The sequence below is a fragment of the Oncorhynchus keta genome, chromosome 8 (genome assembly GCF_023373465.1).
Source record: "Oncorhynchus keta strain PuntledgeMale-10-30-2019 chromosome 8, Oket_V2, whole genome shotgun sequence".
Lineage (NCBI taxonomy): Eukaryota > Metazoa > Chordata > Actinopteri > Salmoniformes > Salmonidae > Oncorhynchus > Oncorhynchus keta.
In genome coordinates this window covers 43,756,070-43,782,834 of record NC_068428.1, presented here as the reverse complement: position 1 = coordinate 43,782,834, position 26,765 = coordinate 43,756,070, and the positions used below count along the sequence as shown (strand labels likewise).

Here is a 26,765-nt window from a genome sequence, read left to right as displayed (position 1 = left end):
TGCCTCTTTGCTTGACATCATGAGAAAAATCTAAAGAAATGAGTCAAGACCTCAGAATGTTTTTTTTTTACCTCCACAAGTCTGGTTCATCATTGGGAGCAATTTACAAACACCTGAAGGTACCACGGTCATCTGTACAAACAATAGTATGCAAGTATAAACACCATGGGACCACACAGCCGTCATACCGCTCAGGAAGGAGACACGTTCTGTCTTCTAGAGATGAATGCTTCTACACCTGCATTGCTTGCTGTTTGGGGTTTTAGGCTGGGTTTCTGTACAGCACTTTGAGATATCAGCTGATGTATGAAGGGCTATATAAATCAATTTGATTTGATTTGATTTGAATGTACTTTAGTGTGAAAAGTGCAAATCAATCCCAGAACAACAGCAAAGGACGTTGTGAAGATGCTGGAGGAAACAGGTACAAAAGTATCTATATCCACAGTAAAACGAGTCCTATATCAACATAACCTGAAAGGCCGCTCAGCAAGGAAGAAGCCACTGCTCCAAAACCACCATAAAAAAGGCAGACTACAGTTTGCAACTGCACATGGGGACAAAGAACGTACTTTTTGGAGAAATGTCCTCTGGTCTGATGAAACAATAATAGAACTGTTTGTTCATAATGACCATTGTTATGTTTGGAGGAAAAGGGGGAGGCTTGCAAGCCGAAGAACACCCATCCCAACCGTGAAGCACGGGGGTGGCAACATCATATTGTGGGGGTGCTTTTGGCTGCAGGAGGGACTGGTGCACTTCACAAAATAGATGGCATCATGAGGGAGGAAAATTATATGGATATATTGAAGCAACACCTCAAGACATCAGTCAGGAAGTTAAAGCTTGGTTGCAAATGGGTCTTCCAAATGGACAATGACCCCAAGCATACTTCCAAAGTTGTGGCAAAATGGCTTAAGGACAACAAAGTCAAGGTATTGGAGTGGCCGTCACAAAGCCCTGACCTCAATCCTATAGAAAATGTGAAAAAGCGTGTGCGAGCAAGGAGGCCTACAAACCTGACCTAGTTACACCAGCTCTCTGGAGGAATGGGCCAAAATTCTCCCAACTTATTATAGGAAGCTTGTGGAAGGCTACCCGAAACGTTTGACCCAAGTTAAACAATTTAAAGGCAATGCTACCAAATACTAATTGCGTGTGTGTAAACTTCTGACCCACTGGGAATATGATGAAAGAAATAAAAGCTGAAATAAATAATTCTCTCTACTATTATTCTGACATTTCACATTCTTCAAATTAAGTGGTGATCCTAACTGACCGAAAACTGGGGATTTTTACTAGGATTAAATGTCAGGAATTGTGAAAAACTAAGTTTAAATGTATTTTGCTAAGGTGTATGTAAACTTCACACTTCAACTGTACATGGTTTAAAAAAAACTTCTCTTCACCCTTACGCCCTGGAACCACAGGCTCACTCAGCACCGCCTCACGCTGTCCTGCACCACAGGCTCACTCAGCACCGCCTCACACTGTCCTGCACCACAGGCTCACTCAGCACCGCCTCACGCTGTCCTGCACCACAGGCTCACTCAGCACCGCCTCACGCTGTCCTGCACCACAGGCTCACTCAGCACCGCCTCACGCTGTCCTGCACCACAGGCTCAATCAGCACCGCCTCACGCTGCTCTAACACCCCTAGCACCGCCTCCCGCAGTCCTGCACCACAGGCTCACTCAGCACCGCCTCCGCTGTCCTGCACCACAGGCTCACTCAGCACTGCCTCACGCTGTCCTGCACCACAGGCTCACTCAGCACCGCCTCCGCTGTCCTGCACCACAGGCTCACTCAGCACCGCCTCACGCTGTCCTGCACCACAGGCTCACTCAGCACCGCCTCACGCTGTCCTGCACCACAGGCTCACTCAGCACCGCCTCACGCTGTCCTGCACCACAGGCTCACTCAGCACCGCCTCACGCTGTCCTGCACCACAGGCTCACTCAGCACCGCCTCACGCTGTCCTGCACCACAGGCTCACTCAGCACCGCCTCACGCTGTCCTGCACCACAGGCTCACTCAGCACCGCCTCACGCTGTCCTGCACCACAGGCTCACTCAGCACCGCCTCCCGCTGTCCTGCACCACAGGCTCACTCAGCACCGCCTCCCGCTGTCCTGCACCACAGGCTCACAAATTCCTCAGCACCGCCTCACGCTGTCCTCCCAGGCTCAGCAGTGCCTCCCCTGCACCACAGGCTCACTCAGCACCGCCTCCCGCTGTCCTGCACCACAGGCTCACTCAGCACCGCCTCCCGCTGTCCTGCACCACAGGCTCACTCAGCACCGCCTCCCGCTGTCCTGCACCACAGGCTCACTCAGCACCGCCTCCCGCTGTCCTGCACCACAGGCTCACTCAGCACCGCCTCCCGCTGTCCTGCACCACAGGCTCACTCAGCACCGCCTCCCGCTGTCCTGCACCACAGGCTCACTCAGCACCGCCTCACGCTGTCCTGCACCACAGGCTCACTCAGCACCGCCTCACGCTGTCCTGCACCACAGGCTAAACTAAGCACCAACATCACGCTGTCCTGCACCTCACAGGCTCACTCAGCACCGCCTGACACGCTGTCCTGCACCACAGGCTCACTCAGCACCGCCTCCCGCTGTCCTGCACCACAGGCTCACTCAGCACCGCCTCCCGCTGTCCTGCACCACAGGCTCACTCAGCACCGCCTCACGCTGTCCTGCACCACAGCACTGCCTAAACTAAACACACATGGCAAGAGGCCAACACCTCACAGGGGCTCAATGTAGACCAGACTTGACAGTGCTGTTTTGGTAGGCACACTGTGTGAACACACACACACACACACCTCCGTGGACAAACATTGACACACACCGTACTGTATGTAAAGCTGATAATGTTATCACGCAGCCACACAGACACACACACCCGACACCGACCTTCCTGTTGGCGTCGAGGTTAGCAGCAGGTATTTGCAGTGTGACTAGGTACTCCGTCCTCTTGTTGAGTTCCTCAGCTATGAAGCCTGCCTCCTGCACCAGCAGGTTAGCTCTGACGATCTGCTCCCTCAGTCTACGCAGGCTACGAGTCATCATGGCCTCTCTACAGCACAGAGAGAGATACAGAGGGTTAGTTACAGGACCAGCAGGTTAGCTCTGACGATCTCTTCCCTCAGTCTACGAGTCATCATGGCCTCTACAGGGGGAGGCAGAGAGATAACAGACCGACAGAGAGAGAGAGAGAGAGAGAGAGAGAGAGACAGAGAGAGATGTAATGTTGTAATGTTGTAATGTAATGTTTACTGTTAATTTTTTATTGTTTATTTCACTTTATATATTATCTACTTCACTTGCTTTGGCAATGTTAATACATGTTTCCCATGCCAATAAAGCCCTTGAATTGAATTGAGAGAGACAGAGAGACAGACAGAGAGAGAGAGAGAGAGCTTGTTGCCATGATAAAAGGACAACCACATTGCTAACCATGTGTATGTGACAAATACAATTTGATTTGATTTGGTTTGATTTGACCAGTAGAGGACAAACAACATTGTAAATACACTGTGATCCAATGTTTCCGGACAGACAAAGTACCAAGACATACGGGGTCTATTTGGGTTTCAGACTTTGACATCCTGACACCTCACCTGTCCTCGCTCCATCTCCGCATGCGTGTCTGGGCGCAGGGTGATGATGCGATCGATGCTGCTGAGGGTCCGGCTGGCTCCAGGTCAGGCCCAGGGCTCGGCAGCAGCAGAGTGTGTTTCTCTGCAGGAGGGAGCCGCTTCCTCAGCTGCTGCAGCTCCTGCTCGTACATCTGTCTCTGTCGCTCCAGAGCCGTCCTCTTCTCCTCCTCGTGCTGTCGCTCCAACGTCTGGAGGACAGACTGCATGGGGTCTGAGGGGAGGGAGGGGGGAGGGGGAGCGTGAGGGGGGAGGGGGAGCGTGAGGGGGGAGGGAGAGCGGGAGGGGGGAGATTAGTTATGAATGCTGGGAAAAGTGAATGGATCTTTGAAAGCACCAAGTCCTTGACGAGGCTGCTGAGTTGAATAGTGTTTCATTTTGAATGAGACCTCTTCCTCTGTATCCCTCAGAAGATGAGGAGAAGGAACTCACCGTCGCTGCCCATGCCCTTCATCATGACCTCTGTCTGGGCGAACTCGTAGCCAAAGCTGACCTCACTGGACACATTGCTGACCGTGTCAAAATCCACTTCCAACTGGTCAGTACTGAGGCAATTCTTCATCACACCACCCGCCTCATCCTCACCCCCCGCATGGGCCAGGTGTCTGGGCAGGTTGATCCTGGGGGGTGGAATGAGGAGAGAGACAGAGAAAAGGGTGAGACAGAGAAAGGGGTGAGAGAGAGAAAGGGTGAGAGAGGGTCAGGCCACCACACCGCCTCCCGCTGTCCTGAGAGAGGTGAGAGCCTCCCGAGAGAAAGGGTGAGAGAGAGAAAGGGTGAGAGAGAGAAAGGGTGAGAGAGAGAGAGAGAAAGGGTGAGAGAGAGAGAAAGGGTGAGGAGAGCCTCACGGGTGAGAGAGAGAAAGGGTGGCAAGAGAGAGAGAGAAAGGGTGAGAGAGAGAGAAAGGGTGAGAGAGAGAGAAAGGGTGAGAGAGAGAGAAAGGGTGAGAGAGGGGGTGAGAGAGGGGGTGAGAGAGAGAGAAAGGGTGAGAGAGGGGGTGAGAGAGAGAGAGGGTGAGAGAGGGTGAGAGAGAGAAAGGGTGAGAGAGAGAGAGAGGGTGACAGAGAGAGAGAAAGGGTGAGAGAGAGAGAGAAAGGGTGAGAGAGAGAGAGAAAGGGTGAGAGAGAGGGGATGAGAGAGAGGGGGTGAGAGAGAAAGGGTGAGAGAGGGGGTGAGAGAGAGAAAGGGTGAGATAGGGGGTGGGAGAGAGAGAAAGGGTGAGAGAGGGGTGGGAGAGAGAGAAAGGGTGAGAGAGGGGTGGGAGAGAGAGAAAGGGTGAGAGAGGGGTGAGAGAGAGAGAAAGGGTGAGAGAGAGAGAGAGAAAGGGTGAGAGAGAGAGAGAGAGAGTGAGAGAGAGAGAGAGAGAGTGAGAGAGAGAGAGAGAAAGGGTGAGAGAGAGAGAGAGAAAGGGTGAGAGAGAGAGAGAGAGAAAGGGTGAGAGAGAGAGACAAAGGGTGAGAGAGAGAGAGGGTGACAGAGAGAGAGGGTGAGAGAGAAAGGTGAGAGAGAGGGGGTGAGAGAGAGGGGGTGAGAGAGAGAGGCTCGGCAGAGAGAGAGGGGAGAGAGAGAGAGAGAGAGAGAGAGAGAGAGAGAGAGAGAGAGAGAGAGAGAGAATGGGGGTGAGAGAGAGAGGAGAGAGGGTGAGAGAGAGAAAGGGAGTGAGAGATCTTTGAGAGAAAGGGCTGAGAGAGAGAGAGAAAGGGTGAGAGAGGGGGGGTGAGAGAGAAAGGGTGAGAGAGGGGGTGAGAGAGAGAAAGGGGTGAGATAGGGGGTGAGAGAGAGAGAAAGGGTGAGAGAGGGGGTGGGAGAGAGAGAAAGGGTGAGAGAGGGGGTGAGAGAGAGAGAAAGGGTGAGAGAGGGGGGAGAGAGAGAAAGAGAAAGGGGAGAGAGAGAGAGAGAGAGGGTGAGAGAGAGAGAGAGAAAGGGTGAGAGAGAGAGAGAGAGAGAGAGAGAGAGAGAGAGAGAGAGAGAGAGAGAGAGAAAGGTGAGAGAGAGAGAGAGAAAGGGAGAGAGAGAGAGAGAAAGGGTGAGAGAGAGAGAGGGTGAGAGAGAGAGAAAAAGGGTGAGAGAGAGAGAGGGAGAGAGAGAGAGAGGGTGAGAGAGAGAGAGGGAGAGAGAGAGGGGTGAGAGAGAGGGGTGAGAGAGAGAGAGAGAGAGAGAGAGAGAGAGAGAGAGAGAGAGAGAGAGAGAGAGAGAGAGAGAGAGAGAGAGAGAGAGAAAGGGTGAGAGAGAGAGAGAGAGAGAGAAAAGGGTGAGAGAGAGAGAGAGAGAAAGGGTGAGAGAGAGAGGGGTGAAAGGGTGAGGGTGAGAGAGAAAGGGTGAGAGAGAGGGGGGTGAGAGAGAGAGAGAGAGAGAGGGGGTGAGAGAGAGAGAGAGAGAGAGAGAGAGAGAGAGAGAGAGAGAGAGAGAAAGGGAGAGAGAGAGAGAGAGAGAGAAAGGGTGAGAGAGAGAGAGAGGAAAGGGTGAGAGAGAGGGGGAGAAAGGGTGAGGGTGAGAGAGAAAGGGTGAGAGAGAAGGGTGAGAGAGGGGGTGAGAGAGAGAGGGTGAGAGAGAGGGAAAGGGTGAGAGAGAGAGAGAAAGGGTGAGAGAGAGAGAAAGGGTGAGAGAGAGAGGGGGTGAGAGAGAGAGAAAGGGTGAGAGAGAAAGGGGTGAGAGAGAGAGAGACAGAGAGAGAGAGACAGAGACAGAGACAGAGACAGAGACAGAGACAGAGAGAGAGAGAGAGAGAGAGAGAGAGAGAGAGAGAGAGAGAAAGGGTGAGAGAGAGAGAAAGGGTGAGAGAGAGAAAGGGTGAGAGAGAGAAAGCGTGAGAGAGAGAAAGGGTGAGAGAGAGAAAGGGTGAGAGAGAGAAAGGGTGAGAGAGAGAAAGGGTGAGAGAGAGAGAGTGAGAAAGGGTGAGAGAGAGAGAAAGCGTGAGAGAGAGAGAGAGAGAAAGGGAAGAGAGAGAAAGGGTGAGAGAGAGAAAGGGTGAGAGAGAGAAAGGGAGAGAGAGAGAGAGAGAGAGAGAGAGAGAGAGAGAGAGAGAGTGAGAGAGAGAAAGGGTGAGAGAGAGAAAGGGTGAGAGAGAGAGAGAGAGAGAGAGAGAAATCATGAGGTATACATTTCAGACATCAACAGATTAATAACGTCAATAGATGTTGTTATTAAACAGAACCCATCCCCACAGTGTGAACAGGCAGACCTGAAGAAGTGGTTGTTTCCCCACAAGATCCGGTCTCCATGGTGAAGCAGGACAGGGTTGGTGACTGAAGAGCCATTCACACACGTACTGCAGACAGAGAGACCGTATCATCACTGACTACTGACTATCACCACACGTTACATACAGCAGGTTTAGTACCAGGCTATATCACAACATATGTTCCATACAGCAGGTTTAGTACCAGGCTATATCACAACATATGTTCCATACAGCAGGTTTAGTACCAGGCTATATCACAACATATGTTCCATACAGCAGGTTTAGTACCAGGCTATATCACAACATATGTTCCATACAGCAGGTTTAGTACCAGGCTATATAACAACATATGTTACATACAGCAGGTTTAGTACCAGGCTATATCACAACATATGTTCCATACAGCAGGTTTAGGACCAGGCTATATCACAACATATGTTCCATACAGCAGGTTTAGTACCAGGCTATATAACAACATATGTTCCATACAGCAGGTTTAATACCAGGCTATATCACAACATATGTTCCATACAGCAGGTTTAGTACCAGGCTATATCACAACATATGTCCCATACAGCAGGTTTAGTACCAGGCTATATCACAACATATGTTCCATACAGCAGGTTTAGTACCAGGCTATATCACAAAATATGTTCCATACAGCAGGTTTAGTACCAGGCTATATCACAACATATGTTCCATACAGCAGGTTTAGTACTATAGACTGGTATCATCACAGCCCTAGTAAGTACTATAATTATAGACTGGTATCATCACAGTCCTAGTCAGTACTATAATTATAGACTGGTATCATCACAGTCCTAGTTAGTACTATAATTATAGACTGGTATCATCACAGTCCTAGTTAGTACTATAATTATAGACTGGTATCATCACAGCCCTAGTTAGTACTATAATTATAGACTGGTATCATCACAGTCCTAGTAAGTACTATAATTATAGACTGGTATCATTACAGCCCTACTAAGTACTATAATTATAGACTTGTATCATCACAGCCCTACTAAGTACTATAATTATAGACTGGTATCATCACAGCCCTACTAAGTACTATAATTATAGACTGGTATCATCACAGCCCTAGTAAGTACTATAATTATAGACTGGTATCATCACAGTCCTAGTAAGTACTATAATTATAGACTGGTATCATCACAGTCCTACTAAGTACTATAATTATAGACTGGTATCATCACAGCCCTACTAAGTACTATAATTATAGACTGGTATCATCACAGTCCTACTAAGTACTATAATTATAGACTGGTATCATCACAGCCCTAGTAAGTACTATAATTATAGACTGGTATCATCACAGTCCTACTAAGTACTATAATTATAGACTGGTATCATCACAGCCCTACTAAGTACTATAATTATAGACTGGTATCATCACAGTCCTACTAAGTACTATAATTATAGACTGGTATCATCACAGCCCTACTAAGTACTATAATTATAGACTTGTATGTATTTAGTATTATAGACTTTGTGGTTCTAGTCCTGGATGCTGATTGGCTGACAGTACTATAACAGTATTGATGTATCTAGTATTATAGACTGGGTGGTTCTTGTCCTGGATGCTGATTGGCTGACAGTAATGATATATTTCGTATTATAGACTGGGTGGTTCTCGTCCTGAATGCTGATTGGCTGACAGTAATGATGTATCTAGTATTATAGACTGGGTGGTTCTCGTCCTGAATGCCGATTGACTGACAGTGATGATATATCTAGTATTATAGACTGGGTGGTTCTCATCCTGAATGCTGATTGGCTGACAGTAATGATGTATCTAGTATTATAGACTGGGTGGTTCTCATCCTGAATGCTGATTGGCTGACAGTAATGATGTATCTAGTATTATAGACTGGGTGGTTCTCGTCCTGAATGCTGATTGGCTGACAGTAATGATGTATCTAGTATTATAGACTGGGTGGTTCTCGTCCTGAATGCCGATTGACTGACAGTGATGATATATCTAGTATTATAGACTGGGTGGTTCTCGTCCTGAATGATGATTGGCCGACAGTGATGATATATCTAGTATTATAGACTGGTATCACCACAGCCTTAGTGAACGTACCGGGAGCTGCGGTGTGGCGTGAGCACCACTCCAGTCTCCGCGGTGATGTTGATGACGCAGTGTTCAGGGTGGATGGCCATACCACACAGCTGAATGTCCTGAGAGTCAGCTGAGCCAACACGCGTGTGCTCCTACACACAGGACAGAGGCATGACAGAGATGACATACTGTACTCATCAAAAGTTGGGACACTCCTGCTCATTCAAGGGTTTTTATTTTCTACATTGAAGAATAATAGTTTAGACGACAACACCATGAAACAACATATGGAATCATGAGGTAACCAAAAAAATAAAAATATATATATATATATAGAGTTAAACAAATCTAAATACTATTATTATATTATTATTATTATTAAATACATTTTATATTTGAGATTCTTCAAAGTAGCCACCCTTTGCCTTGAAGACAGCTTTGCACATGCTTGGCATTCTCTCAACCAGCTTTATTGAGGTAGTCACCTGGAATGCATTTCAATTAACAGGTGTGCCTTGTTAAAAGTTCATTTGTGGAATTTATTTCCTTGTTAATGTGTTTGAGCCAATCAGTTGTGTTGTGACAAGGTTGGGGTGGTATACAGAAGATAGCCCTATTTGGTAAATGACCAAGTCCATATTATGGCAAGAACATTTCAAATAAGCAAAGAGAAATGACAGTCCATCATTACTTTAAGAAGGTCAGTCAATCCGGAAAATTTCAAGAACTTTCAAAGTTTCTTCAAGTGTAGACACAAAAACCATCAAGCGCTATGACGAAACTGGCGCTCATGAGGACCTCCACAGGAAAGGAAGACCCAGAGTTACCTCTGCTCCAGAGGATACGTTTATTAGAGTTAACTGCACCTCAGATTGCAGCCCAAATAAAAAGTAACAGACACGTCTCAACATCAACTGTTCAGAGGAGAAAGTGTGAATCAGGACTTCATGGTATTATTGCTGCAAATAAACCACTTCTAAAAGGACACCAATAAGAAGAGACTTGGTTGGGCCAAGAAATACGAGCAATGGACAATAGACCGGTGGAAATCTGTCCTTTGGTCTGATGAGTCCAAATTGGAGATTTTTGGTTCCAACTGCTGTTTCTGTGAGACGTAGAGTAGGTGAACGGATGATCTCTGCATGTCTGGTTCCCACCGTGAAGCATGGAGGAGGTGGTGTGGGGGTGCTTTGCTGGCGACACTGTCAGTGATTCATTTATAATTCCTTTGCACATTTAACCAGCATGGCTACCACAGCATTCTGCAGCGATACACCATCCCATCTGGTTTGCGCTTAGTGGGACTATCATTTGTTTTTCAACAGGAGAATGACTCAAAACACACCTCCAGGCTGTTTAAGGGCTATTTGACCAAGCAGAGTGATGGAGTGCTGCATCAGATGACCTGGCCTCCACAATCACCCGACATCAACTCAATTGAGGTGGTTTGGATGAGTTGGAGAGCAGAGTGAAGGAAAAGCAGCCAACAAGTGCTCAGCATTTAATTTTTTTTTTTTTTACCTTTATTTAACTAGGCAAGTCAGTTAAGAACACATTCTTATTTTCAATGACGGCCTAGGAACAGTGGGTTAACTGCCTGTTCAGGGGCAGAACAACAGATTTGTACCGTGTCAGCTCGGGGGTTTGAACTCGCAACCTTCCGGTTACTAACGCTCTAACCACTAGGCTACGCTGCCGCCCCAGCATATGTGGGAGCTCCTTCAAGATTGTTGGAAAAGCTTTCCTCAGGAAGCTCATTTGAGAGAATGCCAAGATTGTGCAAAGCTATCATCAAGGCAAAGGGTGGAAACTTTGAAGAACTTCAAATATAAAATACGCTTTGATTTGTTTAACACTTTTTTGGTTACTACATGATTCCATATGTGTTATTTCATAGTGTTGATGTCTTCACTACTTTTCTACAAGGTAGAAAATAGTAAAAAATCATTAAAATTCCTGGAATGAGTAGGTGTGTCCAAACCTTGACTGATACTGTCAAAATAAACATATTATCCAACCAAGCCTACATACTAGACAGAAACAGGGGACTCCAATCAGAGTCGGGTCCTCAATCTCTTGATAAAGAATGACATGGAGATCTAGAAGTCTATACGATCAGTGGATTGGATGTTAAATTGCTGACCGTACCTTTAGATAGTAAACCAGTAGCTCATTGAGTGCAGGGTCGGCGTTGAGGTTGACAAGGAAACACTTGTCGTCTACCACTCTGATGCCAGACGACTGGAGAGAGATACCTAGAGACTCCAACTGTTTCTGTCGCTCCTAGAGGACAACATAGAAGATAGATGACTGGAGAGAGATACCTAGAGACTCCAACTGTTTCTGTCGCTCCTAGAGGACAACATAGAAGATAGATGACTGGAGAGAGATACCTAGAGACTCCAACTGTTTCTGTCGCTCCTAGAGGACAACATAGAAGATAGATGACTGGAGAGAGATACCTAGAGACTCCAACTGTTTCTGTCGCTCCTAGAGGACAACATAGAAGATAGATGACTGGAGAGAGATACCTAGAGGTTCCAACTGTTTCTGTCGCTCCTAGAGGACAACATAGAAGATAGATGACTGGAGAGAGATACCTAGAGATTCCAACTGTTTCTGTCGCTCCTAGAGGACAACATAGAAGATAGATGACTGGAGAGAGATACCTAGAGATTCCAAATTTTTCTGACGCTCCTAGAGGACAAAACACTGACATTAACAATATATGTAGTAGATATGTAAGTACGTTCTGTTGTGTGTCCGTACCCGAGTGACAGCCTCAGTCTTACCGAATTTCAGCTCCCAGGTGTGTGCGTGTGTTTTTTTGGTTTTACTATCCTTGTGGGGACCAGACGTCCACACAAGGATAGTAAAAACACGGAAAGCTCAGACATGTGGGGTCCCCACAAGAAAAAATACTATTTTAGGCTTTAGGGGGTTGGGAAAATAGGATTTTGAATGGGTATCAATTGTTTGGTCCCCACAAGGATAGTAAAACAAGTGGTGTGTGTGTGTGTGTGTGTGTGTGTGTGTGTGTGTGTGTGTGTGTGTGTGTGTGTGTGTGTGTGTGTGTGTGTGTGTCTACCTGAGCCACTGCCTCAGTCTTCCGTAGTTTCTGTTCCCAGGTAACTGTCATCTCCTGAATCAGTTTCTCGGACTCCTCCAGCCTCTCCTTCAAATCTGGAGCCTTCATAGACTGACAGGGAGGAGACAAACAAACAGCCATTATAAAAAATGACACACAAATAAAACCATTAAAACCACAATCTGGAGTTTGTGTTTCAACCCAACATCAGCCCGGCTGAGGGGGGCAGTAAAATCCTTAACACTCGTTCCACCACAGCAACGAGTCATTCCACCACAGCAACGAGTCGTTCCACCACAGCAACGAGTCGTTCCACCACAGCAACGAGTCGTTCCACCACAGCAACGAGTCATTCCACCACAGCAACCAGTCATTCCACCACAGCAACCAGTCATTCCACCACAGCAACAAGTCATTCCACCACAGCAACCAGTCATTCCACCACAGCAACCAGTCATTCCACCACAGCAACCAGTCATTCCACCACAGCAACGAGTCATTCCACCACAGCAACGAGTCATTCCACCACAGCAACGAGTCATTCCACCACAGCAACCAGTCATTCCACCACAGCAACCAGTCATTCCACCACAGCAACCAGTCATTCCACCACAGCAACCAGTCATTCCACCACAGCAACCAGTCATTCCACCACAGCAACGAGTCATTCCACCACAGCAACGAGTCATTCCACCACAGCAACGAGTCATTCCACCACAGCAACGAGTCATTTCACCACAGCAACGAGTCATTCCACCACAGCAACGAGTCATTCCACCACAGCAACGAGTCATTCCACCACAGCAACGAGTCATTCCACCACAGCAACGAGTCATTCCACCACAGCAACGAGTCATTCCACCACAGCAACGAGTCATTCCACCACAGCAACGAGTCATTCCACCACAGCAACGAGTCATTCCACCACAGCAACGAGTCATTCCACCACAGCAACGAGTCATTCCACCACAGCAACGAGTCATTCCACCACAGCAACAAGTCATTCCACCACAGCAACAAGTCATTCCACCACAGCAACAAGTCATTCCACCACAGCAACAAGTCATTCCACCACAGCAACAAGTCATTCCACCACAGCAACAAGTCATTCCACCACAGCAACAAGTCATTCCACCACAGCAACAAGTCATTCCACCACAGCAACAAGTCATTCCACCACAGCAACAAGTCATTCCACCACAGCAACAAGTCATTCCACCACAGCAACAAGTCATTCCACCACAGCTACAAGTCATTCCACCACAGCAACAAGTCATTCCACCACAGCAACGAGTCATTCCACCACAGCAACAAGTCATTCTAATAACCTGTGTTCCTAGTCCACCTCTGTGTTAGCCACCATTCAGTCGTCGTAACCGTTTTCATTGAATCATTATTGATCCATGCTGGTTTCACTATAATGATCAAATCACTTTAAAAAACATTTTTTAAAAGGTACCTGTTCAAGATGGCAGCATTCTGCAACGTTGTTAAACGTTTCACAGTCAATATGTACCTCAGTGATGCCTGTTATATTATATAATAACTGTTCAGTACCTCAGTGATGCCTGTTATATTATATAATAACTGTTCAGTACCTCAGTGAGTCAGTGATGCCTGTTATATTATATAATAACTGTTCAGTACCTCAGTGATGCCTGTTATATTATATAATAACTGTTCAGTACCTCAGTGATGCCTGTTATATTATATAATAACTGTTCAGTACCTCAGTGATGCCTGTTATATTATATAATAACTGTTCAGTACCTCAGTGATGCCTGTTATATTATATAATAACTGTTCAGTACCTCAGTGATGCCTGTTACATTATATAATAACTGTTCAGTACCTCAGTGATGCCTGTTATATTATATAATAACTGTTCAGTACCTCAGCCTCAGTGAGTTGGTCTCGTAGTTTCTCCACCTCTTCCCGTAGCTCTCTGATGATGCGTGCGTTGGGGTCTTCGTTGACGACGGCGTGGTTGACGATGCTCTTAGCCCGGTCAGCGTAGCGCAGCGTGGACAACGTCTCGTCGTAGTTATCAGCTGCTGGACTCACCGTGGCCACCATGGCTGTCCTACTGTTACCACCCAGACTGTCCTGGAGAGAGGAGAGAGGGAGAGGTTAGTCTGTTAGTAAAGTCACACTATCCTGGAGAGAGGAGAGAGGGAGAGGTTAGTCTGTTAGAAAAGTCACACTGTCCTGGAGAGAGGAGAGAGGGAGAGGTTAGTCTGTTAGAAAAGTCACACTATCCTGGAGAGAGGAGAGAGGGAGAGGTTAGTCTGTTAGAAAAGTCACACTATCCTGGAGAGAGGAGAGAGGGAGAGGTTAGTCTGTTAGAAAAGTCACACTATCCTGGAGAGAGGAGAGAGGGAGAGGTTAGTCTGTTAGAAAAGTCACACTATCCTGGAGAGAGGAGAGAGGGAGAGGTTAGTCTGTTAGAAAAGTCACACTATCCTGGAGAGAGGAGAGAGGGAGAGGTTAGTCTGTTAGAAAAGTCACACTATCCTGGAGAGAGGAGAGAGGGAGAGGTTAGTCTGTTAGAAAAGTCACACTATCCTGGAGAGAGGAGAGAGGGAGAGGTTAGTCTGTTAGAAAAGTCACACTATCCTGGAGAGAGTTAGTCTGAGAGATCCTGGGGAGAGGTTAGTCTGTTAGAAAAGTCACACTATCCTGGAGAGAGGAGAAAAGAGGGAGAGGTTAGTCTGTTAGAAAAGTCACACTATCCTGAGAGAGGAGAGAGGGAGAGGTTAGTCTGTTAGAAAAGTCACACTATCCTGAGAGAGGAGAGAGGGAGAGGTTAGTCTGTTAGAAAAGTCACACTATCCTGGAGAGAGGAGAGAGGGAGAGGTTAGTCTGTTAGAAAAGTCACACTATCCTGGAGAGAGGAGAGAGGGAGAGGTTAGTCTGTTAGAAAAGTCACACTATCCTGGAGAGAGGAGAGAGGGAGAGGTTAGTCTGTTAGAAAAGTCACACTATCCTGGAGAGAGGAGAGAGGGAGAGGTTAGTCTGTTAGAAAAGTCACACTATCCTGGAGAGAGGAGAGAGGGAGAGGTTAGTCTGTTAGAAAAGTCACACTATCCTGGAGAGAGGAGAGAGGGAGAGGTTAGTCTGTTAGAAAAGTCACACTATCCTGGAGAGAGGAGAGAGGGAGAGGTTAGTCTGTTAGAAAAGTCACACTATCCTGGAGAGAGGAGAGAGGAGAGGTGAGTAGCAAGATTTGTGACCTGTTGCCAGAAGAAAAGAGCAACCAGTGAAGAACAAACACCATTGTAAATACAACCCATATTTATGTTTATTTATTTTCCCTTTTGTACTTTAACTATTTGCACATCGTAACAACACTGTATATATATATATATATATATATATATATATATATAATATGACATTTGAAATGTCTTTATTCTTTTGGAACTTTTTAATATTTTTTATTTAACTAGGCAAGCCTAGAACAGTGGGTCAACTGCCTTGGTCAGGGCCAGAGCGACAGATTTTTACCTTGTCAGCTCAGGGATTCGATCTAGCAACCTTTCGGTTACTGGCCCAACGCTCTAACCACTAGTCTACCTGCCGCCTCTACACTCTAACCAATAGGCTACCCTGAAAAGTCTACACTCTAACCACTAGTCTACCTGCCGCCTCTACACTCTAACCACTAGTCTACCCTGCCGCAACCTACACTCTAACCACTAGTCTACCTGCCTTTAACTACACTCTAACCACTAGTCTACCTGCCGCCTCTACACTCTAACCACTAGGCTACCTGCCGCCTCTACACTCTAACCACTAGTCTACCTGCCGCCTTTACACTCTAACCACTAGTCTACCTGCCGCCTCTACACTCTAACCACGACAGTCTACCCTGCCGCCTCTACACTCTAACCACTAGTCTACCTGCCGCCTCTACACTCTAACCACTAGTCTACCTGCCGCCTCTACACCTGCCGCCCCTCCCTCTAACCACTAGTCTACCTGCCGCCTCTACACTCTAACCACTAGTCTACCTGCCGCCTCTACACTCTAACCACTAGTCTACCTGCCGCCTCTACACTCTAACCACTAGGCTACCCTGCCGCCTCTACACTCTAACCACTAGTCTACCTGCCGCCTCTACACTCTAACCACTAGGCTACCTGCCGCCCTCCACTCTAACCACTAGGCTACCCTGCCGCCCCTCCACTCTAACCACTAGGCTACCCTGCCGCCCCTCCACTCTAACCACTAGGCTACCTGTCGCCTCTACACTCTAACCACTAGGCTACCTGTCGCCTCTACACTCTAACCACTAGGCTACCCTGCCGCCCCTCCACTCTAACCACTAGGCTACCCTGCCGCCCCTCCACTCTAACCACTAGGCTACCCTGCCGCCCCTCCACTCTAACCACTAGGCTACCTGCCGCCCCTACACTCTAACCACTAGGCTACCCTGCCGCCCCTCCACTCTAACCACTAGGCTACCTGTCGCCTCTACACTCTAACCACTAGGCTACCTGTCGCCTCTACACTCTAACCACTAGGCTACCTGTCGCCTCTACACTCTAACCACTAGGCTACCCTGCCGCCCCTCCACTCTAACCACTAGGCTACCCTGCCGCCCCTCCACTCTAACCACTAGGCTACCCTGCCGCCCCTACACTCTAACCACTAGGCTACCCTGCCGCCCCTACACTCTAACCACTAGGCTACCCTGCCGCCCCTACACTCTAACCACTAGGCTACCTGCCGCCCCTACACTCTAACCACTAGGCTACCTGCCGCCTCTACAGTCTCTAACCACTAGGCTACCTGCCGCCTCTACAGTCTCTAACCACTAGGCTACCTGCCGCCCCTACACTCTAACCACTAGGCTACCTGCCGCCTCTACACTCTAACCACTAGGCTACCTGCCGCCTCTACACTCTAACCACTAGGCTACCTGCCGCCTCTACACTCTAACCACTAGGCTACCTGCCGCCTCTACACTCTAACCACTAGGCTACCTGCCGCCTCTACACTCTAACCACTAGGCTACCTGCCGCCTCTACACTCTAACCACTAGGCTACCTGCCGCCCTACACTCTAACCACTAGGCTACCTGCCGCCTCTACACTCTAACCACTAGGCTACCTGCCGCCTCTACACTCTAACCACTAGGCTACCTGCCGCCTCTACACTCTAACCACTAGGCTACCTGCCGCCTCTACACTCTAACCACTAGGCTACCTGCCGCCTCTACACTCTAACCACTAGGCTACCTGCCGCCTCTACACTCTAACCACTAGGCTACCTGCCGCCTCTACACTCTAACCACTAGGCTACCTGCCGCCTCTACACTCTAACCACTAGGCTACCTGCCGCCCCTACACTCTAACCACTAGGCTACCTGCCGCCCCTACACTCTAACCACTAGGCTACCTGCCGCCTCTACACTCTAACCACTAGGCTACCTGCCGCCTCTACACTCTAACCACTAGGCTACCTGCCGCCTCTACACTCTAACCACTAGGCTACCTGCCGCCTCTACACTCTAACCACTAGGCTACCTGCCGCCTCTACACTCTAACCACTAGGCTACCTGCCGCCTCTACACTCTAACCACTAGGCTACCTGCCGCCTCTACACTCTAACCACTAGGCTACCTGCCGCCTCTACACTCTAACCACTAGGCTACCTGCCGCCTCTACACTCTAACCACTAGGCTACCTGCCGCCTCTACACTCTAACCACTAGGCTACCTGCCGCCTCTACACTCTAACCACTAGGCTACCTGCCTGTAATGTTTACTGTTAATTTTTGTTTTGTTTATTTCACTTTTGTTTATTATCTACTTCACTTGCTTTGGCCATGTTAACATATGTTTCCCATTCCAATAAAGCCACTTGAATTGAAATAAAATTGAATAAAAGAGGAGAGAGACATTTCTCTGTTAGAAAAGGCCGACTATTTACCACCCAGACTGTCCTGTAGAGGGAGGAGAGAGAGGAGGAATGTAAGATCTGAATGAGAGAAGGAGTTACCCCATTTAAAAAGAGACTGCTTTACCACATATACAGGAGAGATGAGGAAACACTGTTACAGTATGTTGAACGATAATAACCCATGGTAATAACCCGTGGTAATAACCCGTGGTAATAACCCATGGTAATAACCCATGGTAATAACCCGTGGTAATAACCCGTGGTAATAACCCGTGGTAATAACCCGTGGTAATAACCCATGGTAATAACCCATGGTAATAACCCGTGGTAATAACCCATGGTAATAACCCGTGGTAATAACCCGTGGTAATAACCCGTGGTAATAACCCGTGGTAATAACCCATGGTAATAACCCGTGGTAATAACCCGCGGTAATAACCCGCGGTAATAACCCGCAGTAATAACCCGCGGTAATAACCCGTGGTAATAACCCGTGGTAATAACCCGTGGTAATAACCCGTGGTAATAACCCGTGGTAATAACCCGTGGTAATGGTAATATGGCTCAGCGTACCTTGAGTAGCCAGGTGAGAACTGAGTCTCTGTAGGGAACAAACTTGGTCTTGTTCTTCCCTGCTCCTTGGTCTGCCAGCGCTGAGATCACCAGGCCCAGCGTGCTCAGAGACCTGACCCACAGTGATTTAGATAACGTGAAGATGTAACAAAGTGTGTCACATTTTCAGAGACATTGAGAAACCGTGTACCAAGTATATAATAAAAAAGGGGGGAAAGGGGAGGGGGTGGGAAGGGGTTAAAAGAGGGAAAGAGAGTGGGTGAGAGAGGGGAGGGGGTAAAGAGAGGGAAAGAGAGGGGGGAGAATGGGAATGGGGATAAAGAGAGGGGGGGAATGGGAAGGGGGGTAAAGAGAGGGAAAGATAGGGGGGAGGAGAGAGGGGGTAAAGGGAGAGAAAGATAGGGGGGAGGAGAGAGGGGGAGAGAATGAGAAGGGGGTAAAGAGAGGGAAAGAGAGGGGGAGAATGGGAAGGGGGTAAAGAGAGGGAAAGAGAGGGGGGGGAGAGAATGAGAAGGGGGTAAAGAGAGGGAAAGAGAGGGGGGAGAGAAGGAAAGAGAGGGGGGAGAATGAGAAGGGGTAAAGAGAGGGAAAGAGAGGGGGAGAATGGGAAGGGGGTAAAGAGAGGGAAAGAGAGGGGGGGGAGAGAATGAGAAGGGGGTAAAGAGATGGAAAGAGAGGGGGGTGAGAATGAGAAGGGGGTAAAGAGAGGGAAAGAGAGGGGGAGAGGGAAAGAGGGGGGGGGGAAGAGAGGGAAAGAGAGGGGGAGAATGGGAAGGGGGTAAAGAGAGGGAAAGAGAGGGGGAGAGGGAAAGGGGGGGAGAGAGGGGTGAGAATGAGAGTGAGATGTAACCTACTTGTTGATGTTGCTCCCCTCCTTCATTCTCTCTCCAGTAGCTCCAGTCTTAGCAGCTCTCTCACTGCCAGCCAGATCCACCAGACTCAGCTTACTGACCTTCTCCCCACTGGTCTACAACAACATGGGTTATATAGAGCAATATGAAACAGACTGGTTTGTTAGCAACACACATAGCAACACACATAGCAACAGCTGGAGGAAATGAATGTCAACATGTTAAAAGTAAAGTCTTGAGTGATTTGATGTTGTCATCACATGATGTACTCAGAAAACCATCAAAGTTTTCTTGGCAAGATGCTGGATTAGAATGTGGTGATGCTGGATTAGAATGTGGTGATGCTGGATTAGAATGTGGTGATGCTGGATTCGAATGTGGTGATGCTGGATTAGAATGTGGTGATGCTGGATTCGAATGTGGTGATGCTGGATTCGAATGTGGTGATGCTGGATTAGAATGTGGTGATGCTGGATTAGAATGTGGTGATGCTGGATTAGAATGTGGTGATGCTGGATTAGAATTAGGTGATGCTGGATTAGAATGTGGTGATGCTGGATTAGAATGAGGTGATGCTGGATTAGAATGTGTTGAATGTAACTTGTAAAGAAACTATTTAACCTGTCCTACCCCAGAACCCAGGTCCATTATAGTGTGTGTGTTGGTATTACCCCAGAACCATTAGAGAGTGTGTGTTGTACCTACCCCAGAACCCAGGTCCATTAGAGTGTGTGTTGTACCTACCCCAGAACCCAGGTCCATTAGAGTGTGTGTTGTACCTACCCCAGAACCCAGGTCCATTAGAGTGTGTGTTGTACCTACCCCAGAACCCAGGTCCATTAGAGTGTGTGTTGTACCTACCCCAGAACCCAGGTCCATTAGAGTGTGTGTTGTACCTACCCCAGACCCGAGGTCCATTAGAGTGTGTGTTGGACCTACCCCAGAACCCAGGTCCATTAGAGTGTGTGTTGTACCTACCCCAGAACCCAGGTCCATTAGAGTGTGTGTTGTACCTACCCCAGAACCCAGGTCCATTAGAGTGTGTGTTGTACCTACCCCAGAACCCAGGTCCATTAGAGTGTGTGTTGTACCTACCCCAGAACCCAGGTCCATTAGAGTGTGTGTTGTACCTACCCCAGAACCCAGGTCCATTAGAGTGTGTGTGAGGATGATGTTGAAGACAGCGTGGGACCTGCTGCTCTCCTCGTTCATATTGGTGGCTGCTACTGTACGAGACTTGTTACCCTCTGACATCAGACACTCTATGTCCTGTAGAGAGAGAGACATGGAGGGAGAGGGAGAGACCGAGGGAGAGACCGAGGGAGAGACCGAGGGAGAGACCGAGGGAGAGACAGAGGGAGAGACAGAGGGAGAGACAGAGGGAGAGACAGAGGGAGAGACAGAGGGAGAGAGGGAGGGAGAATTTATTGAAATATGGAAAGAGGAACTCAGAAATGTGTTGTATCCATATTGGATTTGCCCCATATTGGATTTGCCCCATATTGGATTTGCCCCATATTGGATTTGCCCCATATTGGATTTGCCCCATACAAAACACTTGCATTCAGGACCATTTACTTTAGTGGCTTGTTGCAAAAAAGGATGAACGTTTTGGAATACTTTGTTATTGTGTTACAGGCTGCCATCTTTTCACTCTGTCATGTAGGTTAGTGTTGTGGAGTAACTACAGAACTACAGCCTAAAGTTCTCTCCTATCACAGCCATTCAACTCTGACTGTTCTAACGTCACTGGGTGTGTTGATACACCATCCAAAGGGGAATGAATCACTTCACCATGCTGCTCAAAGGGATATTACATGGACTTTGTTTTGTTTTTACCCATCTACCAATAGGTGCACACACACACACACACACACACACACACACACACACACACACACACACACACACACACACACACACAGACATGGATTTAGTACTGTAGATATGTGGTAGTGGTGGAGTAGAGGCCTGAGGGCACGCAGTGTGTTGTAGATATGTGGTAGTGGTTGAGTAGGGGACCGAGGACACACAGTGTGTTGTAGATATGTGGTAGTGGTTGAGTAGGGGACCGAGGGCACACAGTGTGTTGTAGATATGTGGTAGTGGTGGAGTAGAGGCCTGAGGGCACACAGTGTGTTGTAGATATGTGGTAGTGGTGGAGTAGGGGACCGAGGGGACACAGTGTGTTGTGAAATATGTGGTAGTGGTGGAGTTGGGGCCTGAGGGCACACAGTGTGTTGTAGATATGTGGTAGTGGTGGAGTAGGGGATCGAGGGCACACAGTGTGTTGTAGATATGTGGTAGTGGTGGAGTAGGGGATCGAGGGCACACAGTGTGTTGTAGATATGTGGTAGTGGTGGAGTAGGGGACCGAGGGCACACAGTGTGTTGTAGATATGTGGTAGTGGTGGAGTAGGGGATCGAGGGCACACAGTGTGTTGTAGATATGTGGTAGTGGTGGAGTAGGGGACCCAGTGTGTTGTAGATATGTGGTAGTGCTGGAGTAGGGGACCGAGGGGACACAGTGTGTTGTAGATATGTGGTAGTGGTGGAGTAGGGGACCGAGGGCACACAGTGTGTTGTAGATATGTGGTAGTGGTGGAGTAGGGGCCTGAGGGCACACAGTGTGTTGTAGATATGTGGTAGTGGTGGAGTAGGGGACCGAGGGCACACAGTGTGTTGTAGATATGTGGTAGTGGTTGAGTTGGGGCCTAAGGGCACACAGTGTGTTGTAGATATGTGGTAGTGGTGGAGTAGGGGATCGAGGGCACACAGTGTGTTGTAGATATGTGGTAGTGGTGGAGTAGGGGCCTGAGGACACACAGTGTGTTGTAGATATGTGGTAGTGGTTGAGTTGGGGCCTGAGGGCACACAGTGTGTTGTAGATATGTGGTGGAGTTGGGGCCTGAGGGCACACAGTGTGTTGTAGATATGTGGTAGTGGTGGAGTAGGGGCCTGAGGACACACAGTGTGTTGTAGATATGTGGTAGTGGTTGAGTTGGGGCCTGAGGGCACACAGTGTGTTGTAGATATGTGGTAGTGGTGGAGTAGGGGCCTGAGGGCACACAGTGTGTTGTAGATATGTGGTAGTGGTGGAGTTGGGGCCTGAGGGGACACAGTGTGTTGTAGATATGTGGTAGTGGTTGAGTTGGGGCCTGAGGGGACACAGTGTGTTGTAGATATGTGGTAGTGGTTGAGTTGGGGCCTGAGGGCACACAGTGTGTTGTAGATATGTGGTGGAGTAGGGGACCGAGGGCACACAGTGTGTTGTAGATATGTGGTAGTGGTGGAGTAGGGGCCTGAGGGCACACAGTGTGTTGTAGATATGTGGTAGTGGTTGAGTTGGGGCCTGAGGGGACACAGTGTGTTGTAGATATGTGGTAGTGGTTGAGTTGGGGCCTGAGGGCACACAGTGTGTTGTAGATATGTGGTAGTTGTGGAGTAGGGGACCGAGGGCACACAGTGTGTTGTAGATATGTGGTAGTGGTGGAGTAGGGGCCTGAGGACACACAGTGTGTTGTAGATATGTGGTAGTGGTGGAGTAGGGGACCGAGGGGACACAGTGTGTTGTAGATATGTGGTAGTGGTGGAGTAGAGGCCTGAGGACACACAGTGTGTTGTAGATATGTGGTAGTGGTGGAGTTGGGGCCTGAGGGCACACAGTGTGTTGTAGATATGTGGTAGTGGTGGAGTAGGGGCCTGAGGGCACACAATGTGTTGTAGATATGTGGTGGAGTTGGGGCCTGAGGGCACATAGTGTGTTGTAGATATGTGGTAGTGGTGGAGTAGGGGCCTGAGGGGACACAGTGTGTTGTAGATATGTGGTAGTGGTGGAGTAGGGGCCTGAGGGCACACAGTGTGTTGTAGATATGTGGTAGTGGTGGAGTAGAGGCCTGAGGACACACAGTGTGTTGTAGATATGTGGTAGTGGTGGAGTTGGGGCCTGAGGGCACACAGTGTGTTGTAGATATGTGGTAGTGGTGGAGTAGAGGCCTGAGGACACACAGTGTGTTGTAGATATGTGGTAGTGGTGGAGTTGGGGCCTGAGGGCACACAGTGTGTTGTAGATATGTGGTAGTGGTGGAGTAGGGGACCGAGGGGACACAGTGTGTTGTAGATATGTGGTAGTGGTGGAGTAGGGGACCGAGGGGACACAGTGTGTTGTAGATATGTGGTAGTGGTGGAGTAGGGGATCGAGGGCACACAGTGTGTTGTAGATATGTGGTAGTGGTGGAGTAGGGGACCGAGGGGACACAGTGTGTTGTAGATATGTGGTGGAGTTGGGGCCTGAGGACACACAGTGTGTTGTAGATATGTGGTGGAGTTGGGGCCTGAGGACACACAGTGTGTTGTAGATATGTGGATGTGGTGGAGTTGGGGCCTGAGGGCACACAGTGTGTTGTAGATATGTGGTGGAGTTGGGGCCTGAGGGCACACAGTGTGTTGTAGATATGTGGTAGTGGTGGAGTAGGGGCCGAGGGGACACAGTGTGTTGTAGATATGTGGTAGTGGTGGAGTAGGGGCCGAGGGGACACAGTGTGTTGTAGATATGTGGTAGTGGTGGAGTAGGGGCCGAGGGGACACAGTGTGTTGTAGATATGTGGTAGTGGTGGAGTAGGGGATCGAGGGCACACAGTGTGTTGTAGATATGTGGTAGTGGTGGAGTAGGGGCCTGAGGGCACACAGTGTGTTGTAGATATGTGGTGGAGTTGGGGCCTGAGGACACACAGTGTGTTGTAGATATGTGGATGTGTTGTAATGTTTTTAAAAATGGTATAAACTGCCTTACTTTTGCTTGACTCCAGAAGGATCCATAATAAACATTAAATAGGTGCTCTTCTTTGCGAGGAATTGGAAAACCTCCCTGGTCTTTGTGGTTGAATCTATGTTTTGAAATTCACTGCTAGACTGAGGGACCTTACAGATAATTAGATGTGTGGGGTACAGAGATGAGGTAGTCATTCAAAAACCATGATATTAAACACTATTATTACACCTTGCAACTTACTATGTGACTTGTTAAGCAAATGTTTAGTCCTGAACTTATTTAGGCCATAACAAAAAAGGGTTTGACTACTTATTGACTCAAGACATGTCTGCTTTATATTTTTTATTACATTTGTAAAAATTTCAAAGAACATAATTCCACTTTGGAATTACAGGGTATATTGTGTGTTGGCCAGTGACAAAACAATCTCAATTTAATCCATTTTAAATTCAGGTTTTGCCTGAGCTAAATTTGGGAAAAGTCAAGGGGTGTGAATTCTTCCTGAAGGTCCTGTATATATAGTGTATTAGAAGCACCAGTCCTGTCTTGACAAAGAAAAATGTATTCCCATGAGACCAACCAACCTGGGCCAATTCTATACATTCCATAAGAAAAGTACCTTATAGCAGGCTACAGCCAGACGACACAGACCGTCGACGTACGGCCCGAAAACCTTGTGTTCTCTCACTCGCAGGGCCTGACGACTTCTGAGGGCAAAGACAGGAGGAGAGAGGTTTCATCAGGAAATTTAAAAAAAATTAAAATAATATTTTTTTTTTTTTACTTTGGGATTTCCCACCTTGATTGTTTGGAGAATAAAAAAATAAAATCAGTTTTCATCATATGCGAGCTGTCATCTCTACGTACGGATATGAGAACAGTATGTCCACATACTAAAACATACGATTGGTTTCTTGTTTATCTGTCATTTACTGGTAATAAAACATTTGTTCATCAAAAGAAAAATCGTTTTTGTTCTCCTCACCCTTTAGGGTCCAGTAGGTCGCGAACCTTCTCGTTGTAGATCTCCATAAAGGAGACCTCGACAGTGAAGCTCTCTCCCTCCCTCTGATCCTGTAGAGTCCGGTCAAACAGAGAGCTGCACAGCCGCGGGATCAGACCTGGCTGCTCTGACGAACCCATCATGGTGTACGACTTCCCAGAGCCTGGTGGGGGCACACAGCCAATCAAATCAGAGGATCAGGAGGGCTCAGCCAATCAAATCACTGGATCAGTAAAAGGCTCAGCCAATCAAATCACTGGAACAGTAAGGCTGAGCCAATCAAATCTAAACAAATCTGACAATTTAGTCACAGGGCCAAAAGAAGGTTCCAATAATAATTGGATTACAAGTGTGTTTAAACTGAGTCACCGTGTGTGTTATTGAATGCCTGGTCACTAGTCTGATACCTGTCTGTCTGTCTGTCTGTCTGTCTGTCTGTCTGTGTCACTAGTCTGATACCAACCTGTCTGTCTGTCTGGGTCACTAGTCTGATACCAACCTGTCTGTCTGTCTGTGTCACTAGTCTGGTACCAACCTGTCTGTCTGTCTGTGTCACTAGTCTGATACCAACCTGTCTGTCTGTGTCACTAGTCTGATACCAACCTGTCTGTGTCACTAGTCTGATACCAACCTGTCTGTCTGTCTGTGTCACTAGTCTGATACCAACCTGTCTGTCTGTCTGGGTCACTAGTCTGATACCTGTCTGTCTGTCTGTCTGTCTGTCTGTCTGTCTGTCTGTGTCACTAGTCTGATACCAACCTGTCTGTCTGTCTGGGTCACTAGTCTGATACCAACCTGTCTGTCTGTCTGTGTCACTAGTCTGGTACCAACCTGTCTGTCTGTCTGTGTCACTAGTCTGATACCAACCTGTCTGTCTGTCTGTGTCACTAGTCTGATACCAACCTGTCTGTCTGTCTGGGTCACTAGTCTGATACCAACCTGTCTGTCTGTCTGTCTGTCTGTCTGTCTGTCTGTCTGTCTGTCTGTCTGTCTGTCTGTGTCACTAGTCTGGTACCAACCTGTCTATCTGTCTGGGTCACTAGTCTGATACCAACCTGTCTGTCTGTCTGTCTGTCTGTCTGGGTCACTAGTCTGGTACCAACCTGTCTATCTGTCTGGGTCACTAGTCTGATACCAACCTGTCTGTCTGTCTGGGTCACTAGTCTGGTACCAACCTGTCTGTCTGTCTGTCTGTCTGTCTGTCTGTCTGTCTGTGTCACTAGTCTGGTACCGACCTGTCTATCTGTCTGGGTCACTAGTCTGATACCAACCTGTCTGTCTGTCTGTCTGGGTCACTAGTCTGGTACCAACCTGTCTGTCCATAGGCGAAGATACAGGCGTTATAGCCCAAGAAGGCATTGTCCAGAAGACTCTCTCCAAGGCACTGGAACACAACATCTTGACCTGACACACACACACACAGACAGAAACACACACACAGACAGAAACACACACACAGACAGAAACACACACACACACACACATTAAATTCCAATTGAATTGCATTAGAATATGTGGGTCTTTCTCAAAGGCAGATATTTATCTTCCCTAAAGCCAAGATAATCTATTTCCAGGTCTGTTCCTCCATGAGGCGCTCTGGGAACAGGAAGCATAGTGCTTCCAGTATAAAGCCTGTTCTAATGA

At 48.0% G+C, this 26,765-nt stretch overlaps 1 protein-coding gene and 1 long non-coding RNA gene across 3 annotated transcripts in view; one reads left to right on the top strand and one right to left on the bottom strand.

Moving 5' to 3' along the window:
- Window positions 1-26,765, bottom strand: part of LOC118378235 (kinesin-like protein KIF13B) — an 84,579-nt gene that overhangs the window by 46,170 nt on the left and 11,644 nt on the right. Inside the window, exons 7-20 of the mRNA XM_052524340.1 lie at window positions 26,433-26,525; window positions 25,104-25,284; window positions 24,738-24,825; window positions 20,483-20,617; window positions 19,352-19,464; window positions 18,498-18,609; window positions 13,912-14,124; window positions 12,019-12,129; window positions 11,079-11,213; window positions 8,952-9,082; window positions 6,845-6,931; window positions 4,096-4,283; window positions 3,628-3,877; window positions 2,921-3,083 (exon numbers count right to left, since the gene is read on the bottom strand). Coding sequence (XP_052380300.1) covers window positions 2,921-3,083; window positions 3,628-3,877; window positions 4,096-4,283; window positions 6,845-6,931; window positions 8,952-9,082; window positions 11,079-11,213; window positions 12,019-12,129; window positions 13,912-14,124; window positions 18,498-18,609; window positions 19,352-19,464; window positions 20,483-20,617; window positions 24,738-24,825; window positions 25,104-25,284; window positions 26,433-26,525 — 2,000 coding nt within the window. The remainder of the gene's footprint in view (window positions 1-2,920; window positions 3,084-3,627; window positions 3,878-4,095; window positions 4,284-6,844; window positions 6,932-8,951; window positions 9,083-11,078; window positions 11,214-12,018; window positions 12,130-13,911; window positions 14,125-18,497; window positions 18,610-19,351; window positions 19,465-20,482; window positions 20,618-24,737; window positions 24,826-25,103; window positions 25,285-26,432; window positions 26,526-26,765) is intronic.
- On the top strand, window positions 6,992-7,554 carry LOC127931479 (uncharacterized). Of its 2 annotated transcripts, none has more exons than XR_008141372.1 (3): window positions 6,992-7,166; window positions 7,210-7,295; window positions 7,511-7,554. It is a non-coding gene; the product is annotated as an uncharacterized LOC127931479 (long non-coding RNA). The 2 variants fall into 2 exon arrangements; XR_008141371.1 differs by having other exon boundaries at window positions 7,425-7,554.